Source organism: Rutidosis leptorrhynchoides, chromosome 11 (genome assembly GCF_046630445.1).
Source record: "Rutidosis leptorrhynchoides isolate AG116_Rl617_1_P2 chromosome 11, CSIRO_AGI_Rlap_v1, whole genome shotgun sequence".
NCBI classification, from domain to species: Eukaryota; Viridiplantae; Streptophyta; class Magnoliopsida; order Asterales; family Asteraceae; genus Rutidosis; species Rutidosis leptorrhynchoides.
In genome coordinates, this window is record NC_092343.1 from 366,405,388 (window position 1) to 366,427,744 (window position 22,357).

General features: G+C 34.8%; 1 protein-coding gene across 1 annotated transcript; it reads left to right on the plus strand.

The window, feature by feature from the left end:
- Positions 1-16,177: 16,177 nt before the first annotated feature.
- Positions 16,178-21,952, plus strand: LOC139877759 (digalactosyldiacylglycerol synthase 1, chloroplastic). The gene is made up of 7 exons (XM_071865183.1): positions 16,178-16,966; positions 17,360-17,392; positions 17,509-17,596; positions 18,353-18,837; positions 19,263-19,529; positions 19,890-20,239; positions 21,160-21,952. Exons 1-7 carry the CDS (start codon positions 16,313-16,315, stop codon positions 21,680-21,682), a joined length of 2,400 nt encoding a protein of 799 aa, XP_071721284.1. The 5' UTR covers positions 16,178-16,312; the 3' UTR covers positions 21,683-21,952.
- Positions 21,953-22,357: the final 405 nt, after the last annotated feature.

Consider the following 22,357-nt stretch of genomic DNA (forward strand, 5'->3'; position numbering starts at 1 on the left):
AGGATGATAGAAACTATTGTCCGCAAGGGTTTAGAGTAAAGAGCAAGATATTCGTTAAAGACTTTAGCAGGCATTGAATCATTTGGATTCTTTGAAGTCAAACTTATTCTTTGTGATTTATCCACGGCTTCCTTCATAGTTTCGCATAATCCGCTTTTCGATACTAAATTTTCTATTGAATGTTTCCAATACTCCATTCTTTATCATCAAAATTTCGACGATTAAGGTCATTTACGGTTGCCTACAGTTTCTGCTGCTTCATTCAGCTTTTTCAAAGTTCAATGTATTGATTTGTAGACTGGGTGCTTTTCAAAATTTTTGAATTGAATATCATAATTCTAAGAGATAAATGTTATATGTTTACATATAACTGTTGATGTAGACATGCTGCGAGATTTCAAAATATTGATTGCTGATTCTCAGTGTTTGGTACGGCAATTCTCGTTATCAGATGCAGATGAGTAGATGATAGGATTTCAATGAATATAATAACTTTTCATAAAGTCAAAGATCAATGATGTTGCTGGTAAGTTTACTGCTAATGTAGTGAGATATAAACGGTTTTCCGGTATCGATGACGAAAGGCAACTTATATATCAGGGTTATAATAAGCTAATCCGAGTGAAAAGTCGAAGTTGACTTGTTGGAGCTGTGACAAAATTGGCTAATTTGGAAAGGGATTGCAAAGTTATGTTGGGTAATAATAACACTAAAGGGATTAACACAGCTATGTGTTAAATGTTTACTCGGTTTCTGGGAGTTTTAGAGTTTTTCAGGTTCATAACTATATGCATAAATCTTTCCTTCCGTAGATGGAATGCGGTTGGTTCATCCTCTCGATTTAGGTGTTTTCAAGAATTATGAAAGGTTTGAACGCAGATTATAATCGTCAAGATACAAATGAGGTTTAAGATGAATTCAAGTGGCAAACTTGAGGAAATATTTAACTGTAGTAGATGTAATTTATTTACGATCTTTTAAGTTGAAATGTGTCGTATTTAATATTTCCTACTCTTTTAATACTTTTTAATTGTCTATGATAGTAGTTCAATAGTCAATAGTTCAATAGTTCCACCAAAACTAGTATATTTTAAGGAAATAGTCATATAGGAATAGTTAACTAGGAACAGTTAGCTAGGATTTGATTAATATAGTTTTAAAGTTTTACGTAGTTAATTAATTGGTTACTAATAAATTTTATTTTGTTTATTATTTTCTTCATTATGCCACTTGTCAAATCTTGACTTGGATTCTGATCGGTCAAAATCCGAATATGAACTTGAACTTGAATGAAAATAGTTGTTCTTTGGTAAATGGATACGTATATGTGTGGTTGTATGTAGGATTGTAAGTGACCGTTGAATCAGGTTCGAAGAATGTACAGTGTAACTTATTAATGTGAAATCTAAATATTCCTCGGGTATTACCTACCGTTAAAATATTTTCACCATTAACAGTTTGTACAAAAGAATTTTTAATTACAATCTTTATGAAAACATATATACATATATATTTTCTTCAGATGAAATTATGGATCTAATGAGTTAATATGATATTAATCTCATTTGATTTTCGGTTGAAACTAGAATGTATAATCTCTAAAACTTTAGAGATTACATAATCGCCATGTAGAACGGAGATAAATGATGTAGAACAATTCGCAGAATGATGATTATACTCGAAGTACAAAATGAGATGTTGAGGCATGGATTGTTGATGGTACTAGTATTGGTGTTGGTGGTACTGTTGGTGCCGGTGATTTGCTGAAGCTGGTACATTTTGCACCATATTCTCCGAATTGATTATTCGAGCGCGAAGTTCGTTGACTTATTACTCCAGGATGATTGTCGGTCGGAACGAGCGGATGAATAAGATTCAGAATTGTGGATAGAATATGATCTTGTCGAGTTACCCTGAAAATGGGACTGAAAATGGTGTCTCGAACAGGTTCGTCGGTAAACGCTTCAGGTTCATTGTCAAGAGGTGAATTCAGTTGGTGGAAGGGATTGCCTTCTGTGTGTTTCCATTAATTAAGTCAACTACGAACCCATCAGATGAATTGATAATGGCTGATTGGTTGATTCATGCCGATGACGCTGTTTTTGGAGCTTAGGTGAACATCTATGTCGGAATAGATGTCGGAATAACTATCGGAATAGCTATCGGAATCTGAGGGACTCGAGCTTGTAGCAGGATTCATCTCGTACGATCAGATGAAGGATTTTCGATAAGAAATAGATTATAGGATGTAGATTAGTACCCTGCGATACATAATTTACATATGCATATATAATACTAAAATCCCATAAGTTACGGAGGAATCTACGGAAGTTGTCAGGCAAAGTTACAGTAACAGATATGCTAAGATATGAAGTAGCAGATACGCTAAGATATGAATTTTGTCTATACACTATTCATGCAGTCAATGCAGTAAAACGTGTCTAGACTAAGAATGATAAGTAAGTGATTCTCTAAGAATGATAAGCAGGTAATTTTCGACACGAAATGATAAGCAAAACTTTTGACATGCAAACACGGTCGAAGTCCAGACTCACTAATGCATCCTAACGACTTTTCAGTCAGACACACTAATGCAGACCTAGTTCGCTAAGACCACTGCTCTGATACCAACTGTAAAGACCCGTCCTAATCCATTCGGACGAAGTCCATATCGATTATAAACGATTCGCAATAGTTGATTACATCGCGAGGTACTTGACCTCTATATGATACATTTTACAAACATTGCATTCGTTTTTGAAAAGACAAAATTTCATTACAACGAAAGTTGACGACAGGCATATCATTTCATAATATATCCAACTATAATTGACTTAATAATAATCTTGATGAACTCAACGACTCGAATGCAACGTCTTTTGAAATATGTCATGAATGACTCGAAGTAATATTTCTAGAATGAGCAAATGCACAGCGGAAGATTTCTTTCGTACCTGAGAATAAACATGCTTTCAAGTGTCAACTAAAAGGTTGGTGAGTTCATTAGTTTAATATAAATAATCATTTCATAATTTTAATAGACCACAAGATTTCATATTTCCATTTTTCATAAACATACATCCCATGCATAGAGACAAAAATATCATTCATATGCATTGAACACCTGGTAACCGACATTCACAATATGCATACAAGAATATCCCCATCATTATGGGATCCTCCTTCGGACGTGATATAAATTTCGAAGTACTAAAGCATCCGGTACCTTGGATGGGGCTCGTTGGGCCCGATAGATCTATCTTTAGAGTTCGCGTCAATTAGGGTGTCTGTTCCCTAATTCTTAGATTACCAGACTTAATAAAAAGGGGCATATTCGATTTCGATAATTCAACCATATAATGTAGTTTCGTTTACTTGTGTCTATTTCATAAAACATTTATAAAAGCAGCGCATGTATTCTCAGTCCCAAAAATATATATTGCAAAAGCATTTAAAAAGGGAGTAATGAAACTCACGCATATAAATATTGTAAAAACAGTTATTTAAACATTGCATGTATTCTCAGCCCAAAAATGTAATAAGTAAAAAGGGAGCAAATGAACTCACCATACTGTATTTTGTAGTAAAAATACATATAATGACATTGAACAACTGAACAATGCAGGGTTGGCCTCGGATTCACGAACCTATATCATTTGTATATTTATTAAAACTTGTACTTGTAATCAAACGAATTTATATGGTATTATTATTAATAGTATACTTGTTATATTATATTATATAGGTAAACTTTTTATATTTAATTCTTACATTGTATATAACTAATATTTATCATATCAAATTTTAATATAGTTTAGTTGGTAACAAAATATAGCATTTAGAAATATTAATATAATGGTAAATGTGTTTTTATATATAAATTTTATTTGTAATCATAACAATAATAATAATAATAACAAGAGAATACTACCTCAAAAAGCTTTTCCTAAAAAGATACCCCGGACAGGGCTCGAACCCGCGACCTCTCGCTAACTCAACACAACACCCAGCCATTCCTCTACTTACTGTTTTTCTAATTTATAACGTTACTTAATTTTATTTAACCCATTCTATATCTATATCAACTTCTTTGTAACATATTCATTATATTCAATCCAACCAAAACATAAACTCAATCTCGGCCCAATTGTATTAATCGGACCAACTGAGAGGAAATGAATTTCATTACAAACAACAACCGTGGCCCAAGTTAAAATTAGCTTATGTTGCAAGTGAAGATGTCCGAAACTTTTGGTTGAAATCGTGGGGTATACATCAACAACTTTCATCAATATTTTCCACTGATATAACACAATTCGGTACCCAATTTCTTTTGTCTGCCATAATATTTATGATTGTCCCACATGTTTTGGAGATTAATAATATAAAGTATGCTAATATTCAATACATCTAATATTGACAAAGCTCTAAACTAGAACCCATCATCATGTTTTAAATAACCATAGCATATCTAATTGTGGTTGTAAACAGAGATAGGCGACCGGTAGAAGAAGCATTTGGTGAGGGTGCTTCGACAAAACAAAAAGGAAAAAAAAAATAGCGGTAATCTTCGATGGTCTGCAGCTATGAAGAAACAGAAAAAAATTAGAAGTCTTGTAGCGAGTAGTTGCAGGTTTTTGGGTATGCTTGGCTTCGGTTTATGTATTAGAAATAGAAACAGTAAGCGTAGCAGTAGAAATAGAAACAAATATTGAAGGTGGTGGCGGATTGAAGGTGGCGAATTTATTTGGGTTTAATTGGGTTCAAGTTGTCTTTGTTTTGAAACAGAAAATATAAGTGGTGGTTCGAGGTTTGTCGAGTATGAACATGAAATAGTTATTGTGTGTTGTGAGTTGATTGTTCACGAAGATAGAATGATTGAGGTGGTGATGAATTCACAAGGGAAGGTTAATAAAGAAAGTGGTTGTTGATAGTTGATGGTTAAAGTGTATGGTTCTAATGTTTGATCGAAGATAGAAGTGGAAACAGACGATTAGCAACAGTTGGTAGCCTAGAGTGGTTTGTTTAACGATGAATGAGATGGTGGTTCATGTCAATCAGAGAAATAGATAAATGTATAGTCGAACAAAGATTTGTAATGGTGGTGATCAAGTAAAACTTCAAGAGGGTGGTAGGTTATTTCTGTATCTTTCTGTTTTTATTCGAATTACATTGTGAAGAAAGAATCATATATAGATGGAAATCGAATATTTGATTTCAGTAATTTTGATTGTCTTTATTGTAATTTGATTTGGACGTCTAACAATATTGAGTCAGAATCGTACGATCAGAGGAAAAGAAAAAAAAAATATAATAAGGAAATATATAAAGTTTGATCGTGATATGGTGATATGCAACTGATTTTGTTTTGTTACTGTAATCTGATTCGATTTTAAGGACAAGAAACAAAGTAATCTATAGTATGATGGTTACGTGAAACAAATTCAGGCCCTCATTCGTACGTGATTACCCATTTTATATAATTTTTGTTCATATAATTGTATTTATATAAATATCTGTATATATATAATTATCTATATATATATATATATATATATATATATATATATATATTTATATAACTTGTTTTATATATTTTTTTATAACTGTTTATATATATACTTGTATGAAATTCAAATTTTTAGAAAATACAAGTGTATATATATTTATACCATTAAAATTACTAATAATAATATTATTAATAATAATCAATAATTAATAATAATAATAAGAGTAACAATAATATTAAGTCACAAATAATATTAATTTTAGTGAAGCTTATAATAATAATATCATTAATGATAATTATAATAATAATACTAATTATATTAAGATTAATAATAATATTAGTAATAATAATAATATATATATCTAATTTCATATCTATATATTATATTTTTATAATAACAATATTAATAATAATACTAGTGTTGATATTATTACTGATTCTTAATATATACCTGTATATATCTAACTGTATTTATATCCTTATTTATATATCCCTTTTATTTATATATTTATATTTATAGATTATAATTAATCCTATCAATAATAATATAATAATGATAATAATAATATTACTAATGATAATGATACTAATTATTATATAACAATAATATTATTAATAACAAATATATTGATTATAATATTACTAATATTACTAATAATAACCATAATATTAATAATAATAATATTATATCAAATTATATATATAAAGTTCGTATATATAGATTATATATTTAAATAACACTAGTCTTGATATTAATATTGAAAGTAATAACAATATTATTATAACAACTATATTTTGTATAGTATTTTACATTTTAAGTTTTGAGTTAATAACTTTTTATAATATCTAATACTTACATTTGTAATTATATATATATATATTAATATCTATATATTTAGTTGTTTACAAACCATTGTTCGTGAATCGTCGAGCACAGCAAAAGGGTAATTGATTACATGAATATAGATTTCAAAACCTTCGAGACTCAACATTACAGATTTTTGCTTATTGTGTCGAAAACATATAAAGATTAAAGTTTAAATTTGATCGGAAATTTCTGGGTCATCACATAAGTTAACCTAGTGTCGTATTTTTGAATAGATTAACGAATTGAAAATCAAGTGGATAATTGTCTTTTATTTAAATTGCCTAGATAAAGGATAGTAGTTGGTTTAAGCTAAAAGTCCTAAGTGCGGAAAAGTAAATAAGTGGAAGGATACCCGGAGTATGCAGATCAGGGAAATGTTGACCAAGATATTAGTATTGGGTTAGGGAAAGGTAATTATGCTTATGTTAAGGCTATGCTTGGAATGATGTAGATCTAGTTGAATGAGCCAATTACACAGACCTACTTGTCTCTGAACTCTCGGAGTTCTCTTTGAGTAGTGAGAAGTATGTCATTTAGTTGTATAATTGAAAGGTAGCTATACCTTGGAGGTTATCCTCAGTAAAGTACTAAGTTTATTAGTGAGTTGAGCTCTAATCTTAACCCTCGTTATCAGTTTGGTTAACTGAATAACAACGTGCCGTGTTGATTGAACACTGATCACAAACGGAAGGAGTCCGTCAGTTTAAGTTAGCAAAACCTTAAATGAAAACTAACAACCATTTCATCACACTAATGAGATCATATCAGTTCAAGTGTTATACAGCATTACAGTTGTTATACTGAAAGTAAAGAGGATAGAAACCTAATAAGTACCTAAACAGTTGATATGACTTAATCCTAAGGCAACAATCAAACAAGAACATGCAATAGGTTTGGATCACACAGTGAAGGCAATAACTAGATCTTAACAGCTCCTAAGAAGCCTCTTTGGAACAGTCAATAGGCATACTAGGTCATTCATGTCTCAATTCCTAAGTTCCGTGTCCTAAAAGCGCATTAAATGCCTCTCGGGAACTCCGCCATACCGAGTTCAATGAATCTTCAGATACAGTATAACCAGGGGTCTTAATCCTATGAAGTAGCTACGTTCACATAGGTGGACAAGTCATAATCACAACCTAGGTTGGTCAATTCTTAAGATGCTAGCATACAAATCTATCAGACTTCCTAGTTCAGTATTACGACAGTAATCGTACTAAATTAACATAATTACACTAACCCAAACTTCTATCATGGCAACATACAGATTAATTAAGCTATCATGGTAATATCAGAACGCATTATTAAACATAAAAAGTAAGAACACATGTTTAACACAAAAGACAAGCGTTTCGGATAAAAACCTGAAAAGGCTGAAGAAATCTGCCAGAGATCGCAGGGACTCGCCGGGATATCCTCCGAAAAATAAAAGCTAAGCTAACTACTACTAAAAAATAACTAAAAGCTTGAAAATATAAAGTGAATTACAAATTGAGTGTGTGTTGAAATGGATGGAGAGAGCCCTTTAAATAGACTTGAATTTTACCTGCAAACGGCTGGCAGGCCGTTTGGCAAGCCGTTTGGCAGGCCGTTTGTAGGGGCCGTTTGCCAGACCAAGCCGTTTGCATGGCCGTTTATCTTGGGCGTGTGGCAGGCCGTTTGTGAGCCAGGAAAGCCATTTGGCAGGCCGTTTGGCTGCCTGGTCAGCTAAAATTCACTGGATCGTAAATTGATTTCTTGTCTTTCACCGTTTTCGCTCTAGAATCTTCGTTTTAGCTCCGTTTTACTTGATTCTTTTTGCATCGCCTTCGTAAGTACTTAATCTAAAATATCAACTGAAAAAGCAATAATTTTGCTGACAACGTTTGAATCTTTATTGTTTTAGGGTTTAATATTGGGGGTAAAAATGTGACTTTTTAGCCGATATCCGTCGGCGTATTGTAGGTGAGAGATTGACACTCCATCTTTCCCGATCTCCATTCCTTTAAAAAGTTTCCTTCTAATGCTCGTTTGATGAAAGCGTTTAAACCTTCGGCCACTATGATGAAAAGATACGGGGAGAGTGGATCTCCTTATCGTATTCCTCTAAGAAATGAGAACTCTTTTGTTGGCGAGCCATTGACTAGGACTGAAACCGTAGCCGATGTGTTACAAGCTTTAATCCATGATCTCTACTTCAAACCAAAACCCATGATCTCGAGTATTTTAAGCAAGAAATCCCAATTAATACTATCGAAGGCCTTTTCGAAATCGACCTTGAAGATCAAACATTTATTCTTCTGTCTCCTTACCTCATCTACCAATTCATTGGCCACAAGTATACCGTCCAAGATGAATCTTCCTTTCAAGAAAGCACTTTGCTCGACATTTATGATTTTGTGGATCACTTTTTGAAGCCTTTTTGAAAGCATCTTTGCAATTATTTTGTAGTAGCTTCCTATAAGGCCAATAGGCCGGTAATCGCCTAGATTCATTGGAAGTTTCTTTTCGGGATCAAGGTCATGAAGCTTGCATTGCATCCCTTAGAAATCGATTCCTTGGACCAAAACCAATCAACTGCCTTCTTAAGATCATCTTTAATGAGCCAAAAGAATTTTTTGAAAAAACCTAGATTAAACCCATCCGGACCCGGGGCTCTTAAAGCGTCGCATTCTTTGATTGCTTCCCAAATCTCAGCTTCTTGGAATGGTGATTCTAGCATTTGAGCCTCGTCCAAATTAATTGAGTTAAGTGGCATCGAATTCAGCGAATTAAAGTCAGGTGTTGAATCCTGTTTTGCTCCGAAAACTTTTCTGAAGAACTCAAACACCTCCTTTTTAATTTGCACAGACCTTTCATCCCATATACCATCGATATGCAGCCCACGGATGCTGGAACTATTATGTCTCCTACGAATTGCAGCTTTGAAGAAAGCCGTATTGTCATCGCCCTCGGAATCCTATTTGTATCTTGCTTTCTGTTTGAGCATCATGGACTTTTCTTTTTCTTTGTTTAACCAACACAATATAGTATTAAGTCATATATCTCTCTCGGAATCAGTGATACTACCATCGTCTGCTTTTGCTTCGAGCTCCATTACTTTCTTTTTCCACGATTCAAATTCAAAGTCAAGTACCCCATATTTATTTTTACTCCAACCTCTTAATGCCTCCTTTATGTTCTCCAGTTTATCTCTGAATTTACAATCATCCTTGGACCCGACAACATCTTTACTCCAAGCCTCTGTAATTATCTTCTAGACATCCTTTGATTCTAACCATAAATCGAACAATTTGAAAGGCTTGGGCCCGAAGTCTATATTTTTATCACTTAACAGGATCGGGCAATGGTCAGAAGTGTTCATATCTAAAGCAATTACCGAGATGTTGCCCCATGACTGAAGGAATTGATCGCATACTAAAAATCGGTCAAGTTTGCTGAATTTTTTTCCATTGTCACTAATGCGAGTGAATCTTTTGCTAAGTAAAGGAACCTCGATCAACTTTGTATTCTCTATAAATTTATTGAAGAGTTTAGCCCAACCTTCCTTGAATTGACTGTTTTGCCTCTCGTCTTGGCATCTAACTTGATTGAAGTCCCCTCCTAGCACCCATTCCACATTCGGATAACACATCACGTTTTCCAAACATTCCTACATTTTCTTTTTTTCTGCGTCCTTATGAGGACCATACACATTTATCACCACCAATTCAATTTCCTTTCCTACCCATTTTCCTTTGATCGCTAGGAACTGTTGTTTTTCTACCGCCTCACTTACCAAGAAAACATTTCGGTCCCAATTCGTAAGCATACCCCCCGATTTCCCACTTTAGGTTTTTGCATGTAGTTGAAGTTCGGTGATCCCCAAATCATTTCTATCCAATTGTTGTCAACTGAATTGCATTTTGTTTCCTGAATCATAACAATATCAGGTGCTTCATTGATGCGCATACGTCTAAACCAACCAACTTTACTTTCCCCCTTACTATCACTCGTGAAACTTTAGATATTTAAATAAAGAATCTTGATAACAACCTACAAATAACGATCAACTGTATATGGGTTTACTGAGATGCTTCTTCCCAGTGAACACCCAACTTTGCCCCAAATTCTTTTAAACCGATACTACCAGATGAAGTATCTGATTTTCTTGGCATTTTTTATTTATCTTTGAAAGATGTTGAGGTGGATTTTTGAACAGTTTTCCTGGGGGTTTTCCTCGCCAGATTTTTGAAGTGAAGAATTCGAGAAGAGGCATTCCATCTTCTGACCGTACTCCATGAGTATGTCTTAGATGATTTATGTTTTCCCCCGTCATGTTTACCTACCTTGTCTTTGATTGGGATGGAGGAAATTCTACCGGATTGAGTTACAGGATGTTTGTGTGGGTTTGGTGAAGGTTGGTTATCGAGATGAGTTTTGGAATTTAAAGGTTGGGAATGGTGTCGGTGTTTAGGAGGTTTTACATGTTTACCAGGTTGATCAGTAGGTTGGTGAGGGGTAGGTTATTTTCATCGATGACTTGTGAATTGTTTAGGCTGTTTGGTAGACTAGAGGTATGGAAGAGTTTGGTTACACGAACAGGGCTAACAGGGTATCTGGTGTTGGGATTTTCATTATAGTTGTTTTCGTGGTCAGAGGGGTTGATTGGGCTGAAGGAGTGTGTAGATTTAAAGTTAGATGGGCTTTGGTAATGGTTATGGTAATTTGGTTGGGGAATTTTAGCTTCAAGATTCTGTGTTGGCATGTTATGGTTAGTGAGCCGTTCACAAGAGGGCCTGGAATTAATATCCGAATTGGGCTCAAGGTTAATTGGGCTTGTGAAGACTGGTTTATGGATCTTTGGGTTAGGAGTATTGGATATCTGAGAACAAGATGTTGGGCTAGGGTATTTAGGGTTAGATTTGTGGATCGGGTAGAGCTAGGGTTGTGACATACCTAATGATGGGAGGAGTGAGACCCACCGTTATCAATATCTTGGTTCTTTTCTGGACAAACGTTTGCTTTTTCCTTGGGACTCACAATAGTCTTCCTGCGAATTGACCCATCGCCATCATTGAAGTTACCTTTTCCAAAACATCCACTAGTTCCCATGCATTTGGACGTTTGATCTTCTACATTATCATCTTTTGAATTTGCCGAACTTAATGTTTCTGGCACCGATTCGACCTCTGTATTATCGTCGTATATGGATACATCATCGGAGTCCCAATCTGTGCAATCTTCATCGTCCGTAACATCTAACTCCACGACATCTCGAACCTCTTCTGACGCTTTAATGTAGACAATTTTTGTGTCGAATTTAATTCCTATGGTTTCCTGTATGGGATTTGGGCTTCTTATCTTGACTAACACTTTTCCAGCGATTAGATTTTGATGCTTCCCGTTGATGGAGCAGTTGCTTGTGTCAATTATTTGTCCCCACCATTCAGCTATTTTCCTAAAGTTGGACTCTTCCCAGCATCCAATTGGGACACCGTATATGCTAATCCATGCCTATCGCCCTAGAGATATAAACCTTTTTTTCCCATCTTCTGAGATTTAGGATCCATCTCTTAAGATAGTGATTTTCTGTTGTTATGATATTATCAACCGCCGCCTCAGATTCAAGCATAATCACAACTTCTAATCCTCCAGTATATTTAAGCATAAAGTTGTTTAACCCTTCATCACATAAAGATTGGATTTGTTCTAGGATTTCCACATTAGCCACTTCACCGATTAATGCCTTCTTCATGGATTCTATTTGTTCCTTGCTTTCCACGACATTGACAAGTCTTTCCTTTTCGTTTGGGAGTTTGTGAGACGTCTCAGGTTTAGGGTTGTGACATGGTAGGGTTGTTGTGGTTTGGTCATTGTGAGGTGGGTTTATGGGTTGAATCTGATGTGTTGAAAGTGTGTGCGGTAGTGCTTAACTTATTCTTCAACTTTTAAATTTATAAAACCTTTTATTAATACACTTTAACACCCTAACGAGCAACAAAACCCGATCAGATGTAGTATTTTAGGTTATCGTCCCAAGAGAGCGTAGATGCGGATAAGAGTTGTTTTAATATTTAATCCTTATTAAAGAATTAAAAATATATTTTTATGTCTTTTTATAGGATAGATTCTTATCTCTTAGAAAAGAGATGCTTTAAAGATAAACAAAACAATAACGTAAAGCAAGGAATTAAAGATTCAAAATAAACAATAAAAGTAAAAGTAGTTACATGAACAACCAACTCATACGAGAATCATATTAGGCAAGTTTCATAACTTATATTAACACAAAGCAGAATAACAATCATAGACCAATTATTATCCCTTAATAGGTTAAGCTAAATGTTGCATATCATTCAATAGGTAGGACTTAAAGCATATGCTAGATATGTGATGTGCATAACTAACATCTTAATTCTTCATGTTTAATTCAATTACATGATACACATTAATCTTGTGATGAGGATCAATATGCAAATAGACTGACAAATCATATAAGCTATTAAACACCAAGTAGATCAACTCAAGTTACTAGCTGAAAGTCAATTACTACTAAGTTCTCATGCAATCCTTAATTAAACAAATCCAAACAAAGGTTCTTTGATTAAGCCTAGCAATATCAAATTCTATTATATAAGCGTAATTCAAATCAAATAAGTTTATCACTATTAAGCTTTTTAATTTAGTTGCATGCAATCCAATTTAACAAGTTTGATGGACTAGATCTAAACAAGTAGCATGGATCGAATAATAGATCATCGGATCAAGTACTAATCAATCCTAAAATCATGTTATTTAATCATTAAGCATGATAAACAAGTGTATTTAAGCAAAACAGATTCGAAACAATTCAAACATCATTACAGAAACTCGACCATACAGATCTGGAAAAGAGCCAGGAACTGTACGGATAAAGCACACGAAGCCGGCGACTTCCTACCAACCAAGCCGGCGGCTTGGATGGTGAGGCCGGCGGCTTCATCTGATTCCCAGATGAAGTTCAGTTTTCGTCCACGTAACTACTATGAACGTTTAGTTCATAGCAGAAGACGAACAGAAACAACTACAGTAAATAAAATAAATAGAACAATAAAGTAAGGATAGAATCATACCTTAAAAAGGTAGATGTAAGAAACTTGAATTAAAAACTTAGATGAATCTTGATTACAATGAATAAATCTAACCTAAGGGTTTAGAGAAAACCCTAAAAAGAAAAACGACCTAACTAGAGTTGTTGAATTCTGAAAACTACATATGAAAACTGAGAGCAGAGGCCTTTATTTATAATGTTCAGGGATGGTGGCCAAGTCGGCGGCTTCAGTGGGAAGCCGACGGCTTGCCTTATGTCGGTGACTCCTTTTGCAAGTTTAACTTAATCCGTAAGCTCAAATCTTTAACCATCATAATTAAGCCGGCGGCTTCAGGGAAGGCCGGCGGCTTCAGGGAAGGTCGGCGGCTTCAAAGATCCGCCAAATCTTCTTGATTTTGTTTCCATTTTTACTTGAACTTGGTCGACAAGTTGAGAAACCGTGTTCATTAGGCCGACGACTTCAGGATGAAGCAGGCTGCTTCCTTTGATTTTTACTTGATCAACAAGTTCTTTCAATTTTACAGAGATTTTGGAACATTCTGGCATATTCAGCTCCAAGCCGGCGGCTTCAGGGAATCCATGCCGGCGGCTTCCTTAGCCTTTCTGTAATTTTCTCTGTTTTTGATCCTGTTTGATACATAATTCGATAAAATAATTAGAAATACCTTTTTCCCCATTTTACCCATTTTAGTGTGTTTTGGGATAAAAATGACTCTAAAATACTAAGATAACTCCTCAAAATGTTATCAAAAAACTGTATAAATTAGGAGTTATCAATTTCTTTCATGCGTGGGTTGTCTTGGGTTGTATCTGATGTTTGAATTTGGGGGGTTGGGAAAGGGTTGGTTGGAATGGTTTTGACAATTGTAGGTAGGATAAGATTGATAATTTTTTCTAGCAAAATTGGACACAACATCATTGAATCTTCTGCCATCGTTGAATGCATCTGTGTGGGGTGATTTGAAGTAACGATTTTCATTGACCGCAGGGAACTCATTCTGGCGGTATGAAAATCTGCCTAGCCTTTCATCTTCTGTTCGACCGGGTTTTTCACTTCTTGCTTTGTAAACCCTTAGGAAACTGTTCTCAACCCTAACCATGCTAAGGTTAGATGCAAATGTTTCTGGATCATCGATGCCCTCAAATCTGACAAACCTAAATCGCTGGCCGTTTCTCAGGTTACCTCTTGCCATATAGATGTCATTAACCGTCCCATGTTTCTTGAAGAACCGCCATAAATCTGCCACCATCCAAGACGAAGGGTAATTGAAAAACAAAAAAGAAGTCACTCGTTTACCGTTAACTCTGGTCGTCGATCTGTTGTAGTCACCGTTGTATCCTCCGTGCTCCGCCGCCGTGCTCCTCTGGTAGCCATAACTTGCCCTACTCATTCTCTCTCTCTCTATGCCCCTCTCTCTCATCACTCTTTCTAGAGCCAGTGTCTATTATAAACTAAATTTTGCTTTTACTCATTGATTTCAATTATCATTGTTGTTAATTGTGAAAGTGTTGTTAACTACTCCTATAATTTTAACAGAATGTCGTTAATATGTTATTAGATACATCAATTGGTGGTACATTGATCATTTGTTATTATTGTTTATAAGTTTTTAGGTTCATGTATGCGTTTTATGCATGTTAATATTATGGCTATAGACATAGAAATGTTTTGCACTATTGTATACGAGTATTGTAGTACGATAGTTTAAAACACTTTTTATAATGTACTATATAATATATAATTAACTAGCGATGTAATAAGTGTTATGTTTTGACTTTAATTTTTTTTTTCAACTTTGTCCTTAGATATTTTTAATTTGTATTATATAATATTTTTGATTTTTGATGAAAAATATATAAATAAATTGAGTTTTACAAGTATTTTTTATCAAGTATTTATAAAAAATAATCAAACTTGAAAGAGACTTTTTACAAAGTACACTATCAAGATATGGGAAAAAAAAATCAAGTAACATGTTACAGTAGAAGGTGTTGTTCGGTATTCATTTCTAGTGTCCTTTGAAGACACTGAAATTGAATGGGGAGAGAGAAACATGATGTGTCGTTCATTGTTCATTTTAATTATTTTATTCATTTTTAATTACACTCCCTTTTTGAAAAATTTGGCGTAGCCAAAGATTGAACCCGGGTGGTGTACTTCATTGGGCAACTCGGTAACCACTCAAGCAAGCCTAAATGATTAAAACAACGTTGTATTTACAAAACAGTATCGAAGATTACAAAACCTAGCGTCATTTATTGACACCAGGCGACACGAGTCCCCAACGGTGAGATGGTGTCGTCAATTTTTTCCCTCGCTTGAGCACAACCGTTGGAAACATAACATGACACCGTGTGTTCTTACATGTTATAGAATATTTGATAAAAAATTATGTGAATAATCTAAGTTTTAAATTTACTTTCAATCAATCAATAAATATATAAAAAGTCAAAGTAAAAGATGATTATAAAACAGAAACACAATGTTATCGTTTTTAACCTCAACTAAAGAGTATATGCCCCAGAATCTTCCGGCGATGACAAGAAAACCAGAAAACGATTTGAAGAATATTAAAAAACCACCAATATTTCCACGTAATCATCACCTTAATCCCTAGGCCCCACAATACCACCTATAACCTACTGCCACGTCAACAAGAAAATCCCTGTAATCACGTGAGTTGCCACCTGGCATTTTAATAAAGTTTAGGTAAATACGCAACAAGAACAAGATACCGAAATCAAACAAACACTCCTCAACCGTTAATTTCTCAGCCAACCTTCTTCACCCACCTAAAAAAAAAAAACGCGCAGTTCTTATTAACTGCCGAAACCCTAATTCCGTCACTGGATTCTTAACGGCGTTATCGATAACGAAGTTAATATGATAAATTTTAGGCCGTCGGAAACTCGCGCAACGTCGTCTCCGGCGATGAGCTCCGCCGTTACGGCGGAGAAAGCGTTTTCGTTTATATCAAAAGGATGGAGAGAAGTGAAGGATTCAACGGAAGCAGATCTTCAATTAATGAAAGACAGAGCGAATTCATTCAAAAACCTAGCGTCATCATTCGATCGTGAGTTTGAGAATTTTCTTACGTCAGCGTCCAGATCGACGTTACCGGTGACTGCAATTACGAGTTCATCGTCTCCGTCACCGGCGGAGATTGATTTCGTGAAGAAATTGCAACCGAAGTTATCGGAGTTCCGGCGAGCGTACTCTTCGCCGGATTTTAGTAAGAGAGTACTGGAGAAATGGAGCCCTAGAGCGAAGATTAGGATTGATTTATCGGCGATTAAGAATGCGATTGTGTCTGAAGTGGATGATGTTGATGATAGAGATAGGTATTGGATTGGTGCAAGGACTAGGGTTAGGGATTTTAGTTTGGAGTGGAAAGAAGATAGGCAGGTTGCTAAGAATTGGGAGCCGATTCGAGCGCTTAAAATGCGGTTAAAGGAATTGGAGCAGAAGAGTTCGTCTTCTGAGATTATTGAGGGGCTTAAGAACAGTGAACTTGTTGAAAAAGTGAAATCTAGTTTGGTAAGTATTTCATGAACTTAATTATGTAGAAGCTATACATATAATACGATACGATTGTTAATTATACTACAATTGTAAATTTACTAATGTAGTTCATGAAAGCACATAGTAGCAAAGTCTTGCTATATCTGTTGAAAGATAATATGTAAGATACTTGGTTAAGCACAGAGTAGCATATGGTTGTTTTTACTAAAACAAAATAATTGTGAGCTCAACAATCATATGTATCAGAAATTGAAAATTACTTAATAGATCAAAATCAATTATAGTTGAACTATTAATCATGAAGTAATAATAATAATAATATTACACATATACATTGAGTTATAAATTTTAATCATGAAGTAATAATAATACTATTTTTCTTATTTGTTGTTTTTGTGTATCTTGCAGAAAGCAATTTGTGGGGAACCAGCTTACTCAAAGGTATGGAATCTGTCTGTACCTTTTCTACGATAACGACATACATATTACATGATTATTTTCGTAGAGTGAGACATCTTAATAATAATGTGTTGTTTTGTTTTGCGTTAATGGTTCAGGAAGTTCCGCCCTTAGATTTTCAAGAACTTCTCGCATGTCTGGTTAGGCAATCTGGCCCATTTTTAGATCACCTTGGTGTTAAAAGAGGTAACCATTATGTTATATTATGTTGTCTTTATTATTTTTGTACATCCGTGTATATATTTTTCATAAGATATATCGTGCTGATATTAACTGAACCATCTTCCTTGTACGCCTTGTTGATTTCAGCAGCTAAAAATCAGTTTTATCAGTTTTATCTAACCATTGGTACCTTTAACCAAGCTTGTAAAAGTCGTGGGTCAGAGACTAGTCGGTCGGGACCTTGGAGGCACGAGTCGGGGGCGAGTTGTCCGTTGACCAACATTGACTTTTGTTAATAAATGGAGTATATTAAACATGTATATTACACATAAATATATCAAACATAAAACATAAATATATTGACTTTTATTAATAGATGTGTCGGGGATGAGTTGGCCGTTGACCAACGTCGACTTTTATTAACAAATGGAGTATATTAAACATGTATATTACACATAAATATATCAAACATAAAACATAAATATTTTGAACATAGATATTGGACTCAAAATCTACTTCTATAATATAAAGTTTCAAAATTTTGACCAACATTGACTTTGACAAACTCATACTCGACTCAGCCTGCCTGACTTTGACCTGATTTTTTAGCGTTGACCGACATTTTAGGCGTTTTTGGGCAAAACGGGACGGGTTAGTCCCCAAATAGATGTGTCGGCCGACTCAGTCGACTTTTACAATAGTTCCTTTAACTAACAAGCAAAGTTTACACATGCAATTTAGGCCAACATCTAATGATTGTTTGCAACATGTATGTGGCAGATATCTCTGACAAGATTGTGGAAAGCTTATGCAGCAGAAAGAAAGATCAACTTTTGTTAAGGTCCTTTCCCACAGGAGAACCATCTATTCTTGAAGGTGATAACATAAATGATGAATTGGATTTGAGAATAGCAAGTGTGCTTCAAAGCACAGGTCATCATTACGAAGGTGGACTATGGGATGATCTTACAAAACGAGACATGTCTGACAGAAAAAGGCATGTAGCCATTGTCACTACTGCTAGTCTACCTTGGATGACTGGGACAGCTGTAAATCCGTTGTTTCGAGCAGCGTATCTGGCAAAGTCTCAACAACAGAGCGTAACACTGTTACTTCCCTGGCTTACGAGAACAGACCAAGAATTAGTTTATCCGAATAATATTACGTTCAGCTCACCAGAAGAACAAGAAGTGTATATACGTAACTGGCTCAAGGAAAGGGTGGGTTTTAATGCCGATTTTAAAATCTCCTTCTATCCCGGAAAGGTACTTCTCAAAAAAAAAAAAAAAAAAAAAAAAATTGTCACAACTTTAACGCATTTGGGTTAGTTTTTATCGTTAACATATGCAATATATAAATTGAAACACATCAAGCGGGTTTAAAGTTACTCGAAATGTTATTCATATACTTTCAGCCCTCCTATAGTTGATTATGTAAACAAGTTTGATAGTTTTGATAGTATATTCCCTATAATAAAGTTTTGAATACATTACATCAATTTTTTAAAGGAATATGCAAAAGATGTTAATGGGTCAACCTAACCGGACTTCACTGTAGCAACCCACCAATAATTGCTCGTATGACTTGCTACTCGATCTGCCCTATCTATTTAAGTTGCTACTATTGGTTATCACATAAGCTTGTGTTGCATGTAAAATGGACTAAAACATGCATATTCTTTTGTGTTCAGTTTCAAAAAGAAAGGCGCAGTATAATACCAGCTGGAGATACATCCCAATTTATTTCATCAAAGGATGCTGATATAGCCATCCTTGAAGAACCCGAACACTTAAGCTGGTACCATCATGGTAAACGTTGGACTGATAAATTTAATCACGTTGTTGGTGTTGTTCACACGAATTACTTAGAGTATATTAAGAGAGAGAAGAATGGAGCTCTGCAAGCTTTTTTTGTGAAACACATAAACAATTGGGTGGCAAGAGCCTATTGTGATAAGGTATACAATCTTTTGTTTAGTGTATTGGCTATGACTTATTGACGAATGGGTCAATTGGGCTTTATTCATCTCTAACAGGTGAATAGAAACTATCAGCACCTATAAAAGTTTAGTTGTTTCAAACAAACAAGTCTTTTGGGACAATACAATCTTATCCATACCAAAAAGTACCCATTTTGACCAAAACGTCTGCTGACCCATCACCAATCTAACACATTTTGCTAGCTCTAGTCATGGTTTATACAATCCTTAAGTTTTTTTTTGTTCTGTAGATTGTTTCCGATTCTCTTGAAATTCCATTGTTCTTGATTCTCTAAATATTCCATCTATGATTACCTAATTTACGTGTTACTTGTTTAGGTACTTCGCCTTTCTGCTGCAACCCAAGATTTACCTAAGTCCGTGATATGCAACGTTCATGGTGTGAATCCCAAGTTTTTGGAAATCGGGGAGCGAATGGCTGCCGAAAACGAAGACGGGGAACAAAAGTTCTCAAAAGGGGCGTATTTCTTGGGCAAAATGGTTTGGGCCAAGGGATATCGTGAGTTAATCGATTTGATGGCCAAGCAAAAGAAAGATCTTAATGGATTTAAATTGGATGTTTATGGCAATGGAGAGGATGCTCATGAAGTACAGAGTGCAGCAAAAAAATTGGACATAAATGTTAATTTTATGAAGGGTAGAGACCATGCTGATGATTCGCTTCATGGGTAAAGTTCTTCAGCCAATTTTCTACTATGACTGCTGGATACATACCTATAAAATTGAAAAAGAGGGGGGGGGGGGGGGGGTTGAATTAGGTTCGGTCGAAACGGGGATCCTATCGGTTGGTCAACCTTATTTTGTTCCTTTTTACTTATAATCTCAATATAGCTAATGCATCAAGTATAATAAGTTATTAGTCAAATACTTTGAAGATCTTCAAGACATAAAAGTATTTAAAATACACTTTTGGTCAGTTTGGCTCTTTTAGGTATATGACCTGTTTCAGTTGTACTAATTTTTCAAAATTGTCGGTTTCACTTTTAGATACTATAAAATATGAACCCAAATTAACCCAATTCTAGGTACATCGGTCAAAATTACCATCTTTATGTAAAAAAAAATTAAATTTTTTAAAAACAACCATGGTATGTTATCACCATTTGTTTTGAAGTTTTTATGGCGAATTACATGCAATTGATTGCTTGAGTATTTGGTTACCATAACTCTTTCAAAGGTGGCACTTTTTAACCCATTCGATGTGAATGAGTCAGTTTGAACTATATTCCACTATCAACAGATCCAGGACAATGGGTAAAAGTAAAATACATATTTAGACTGTTAAAAGGGGCAGAAGTATGCCTGGCAAACGGGTGGGGTTGGGTCGATACCTGAACGAGTGTGGGTCGAAATGTGTCGTGTGATATCGGTCAAAAAGTGTTTATTTCTAATGTACAATTTCCTTATTATAAGTTGCACAAAAAGTGTTTTCAGTTCAACCTAATCCGATCCGTTTTAACATATATGATGATAGTGATCTGTTTCGACCAACCCTATCCTTCTGACCCGCTCATATTGCTCCTTGTACCCTTTCGTTCTTCCTTTTTTACAATCCGCTTTAACAATACCTAATTTCGTGATCTTGCAGTTACAAAGTATTTGTAAACCCTAGTGTAAGCGACGTACTGTGTACCGCAACAGCTGAAGCTCTCGCAATGGGAAAATTCGTAGTCTGCGCCGATCACCCATCAAACGACTTTTTCCGATCGTTTCCAAATTGCTTAACTTACAAAACACCCGAAGAATTCGTAAACAAAATAAACGAAGCCATGTCAAGTGAACCGCACCCTCTTACACCCGAACAACGATACAATCTTTCATGGGAAGCAGCTACACAACGGTTCATGGAATATTCTGATCTCGATAAAATTTTAAACACCTACCCAGAGTCAAATAAAGTCAACGAGATGGTCAGAAAGTCAAAATCGGTCCCGAATTTAACGTCAATGGTTGATGGTGGCTTAGCTTTTGCACATTATTGTTTGACGGGTAACGAATTCTTGAGACAATGTACGGGTGCGGTCCCTGGAACACGAGATTATAGTAAACAGCATTGTAAAGATCTTCATTTGTTACCTGCACACGTAGAAAACCCGGTATATGGTTGGTAATAAGATAGATGTAAAAGTCAAAAAAAAAAAAAAAAAAAAAAGCTTGGTATTTTATCTTTTAGATGTTTAATGTCTGAATGCAAGTATTTGTTGCTAGTTAGTGTAACTGATATATAGATATCAAATGTATTGAAACCTGTGGGGTATAGGTATTCTTGGTGTTCTGCTCTGTAAATGGATGAATCTTATCTAATGGGCTTATTTTTTGGCAAAGAATGATGATATAACCTATGCCATTATATTTTATATATAATAAAATATATTTGAATATTTACGGAGTAATATATAATGTTCTGATTATTAAAATCTTGAATGAAATCAGTTGTACATATTGAACACTTGTAGTGTTTGTTACTCTGTTGCATCTAATTTTAGGTACTTAATTGCATTGCAAGGATTGAAAAAATCGAGACTTTTGTTTACACACAGATATAGATATGGTATTTTTGTAGTGAACTCTTTTTGCTAATTATGTTAGGATTCCTAGATAAATATTTTTGATTGGGTCTGGTGAATAACTTAGGAACTTTTTGATGCATATTCAATGAAACATCTTGTTGGGCTTGTAAATATTTTAGGTTTAATGATTTTGGACTTGGAAAGGATGTTTACTTTGGACTTGTTTTTGGGCCAAAGAGCCCAACTGTTGGAGTTGGATGATGGCACGAGTAGCAT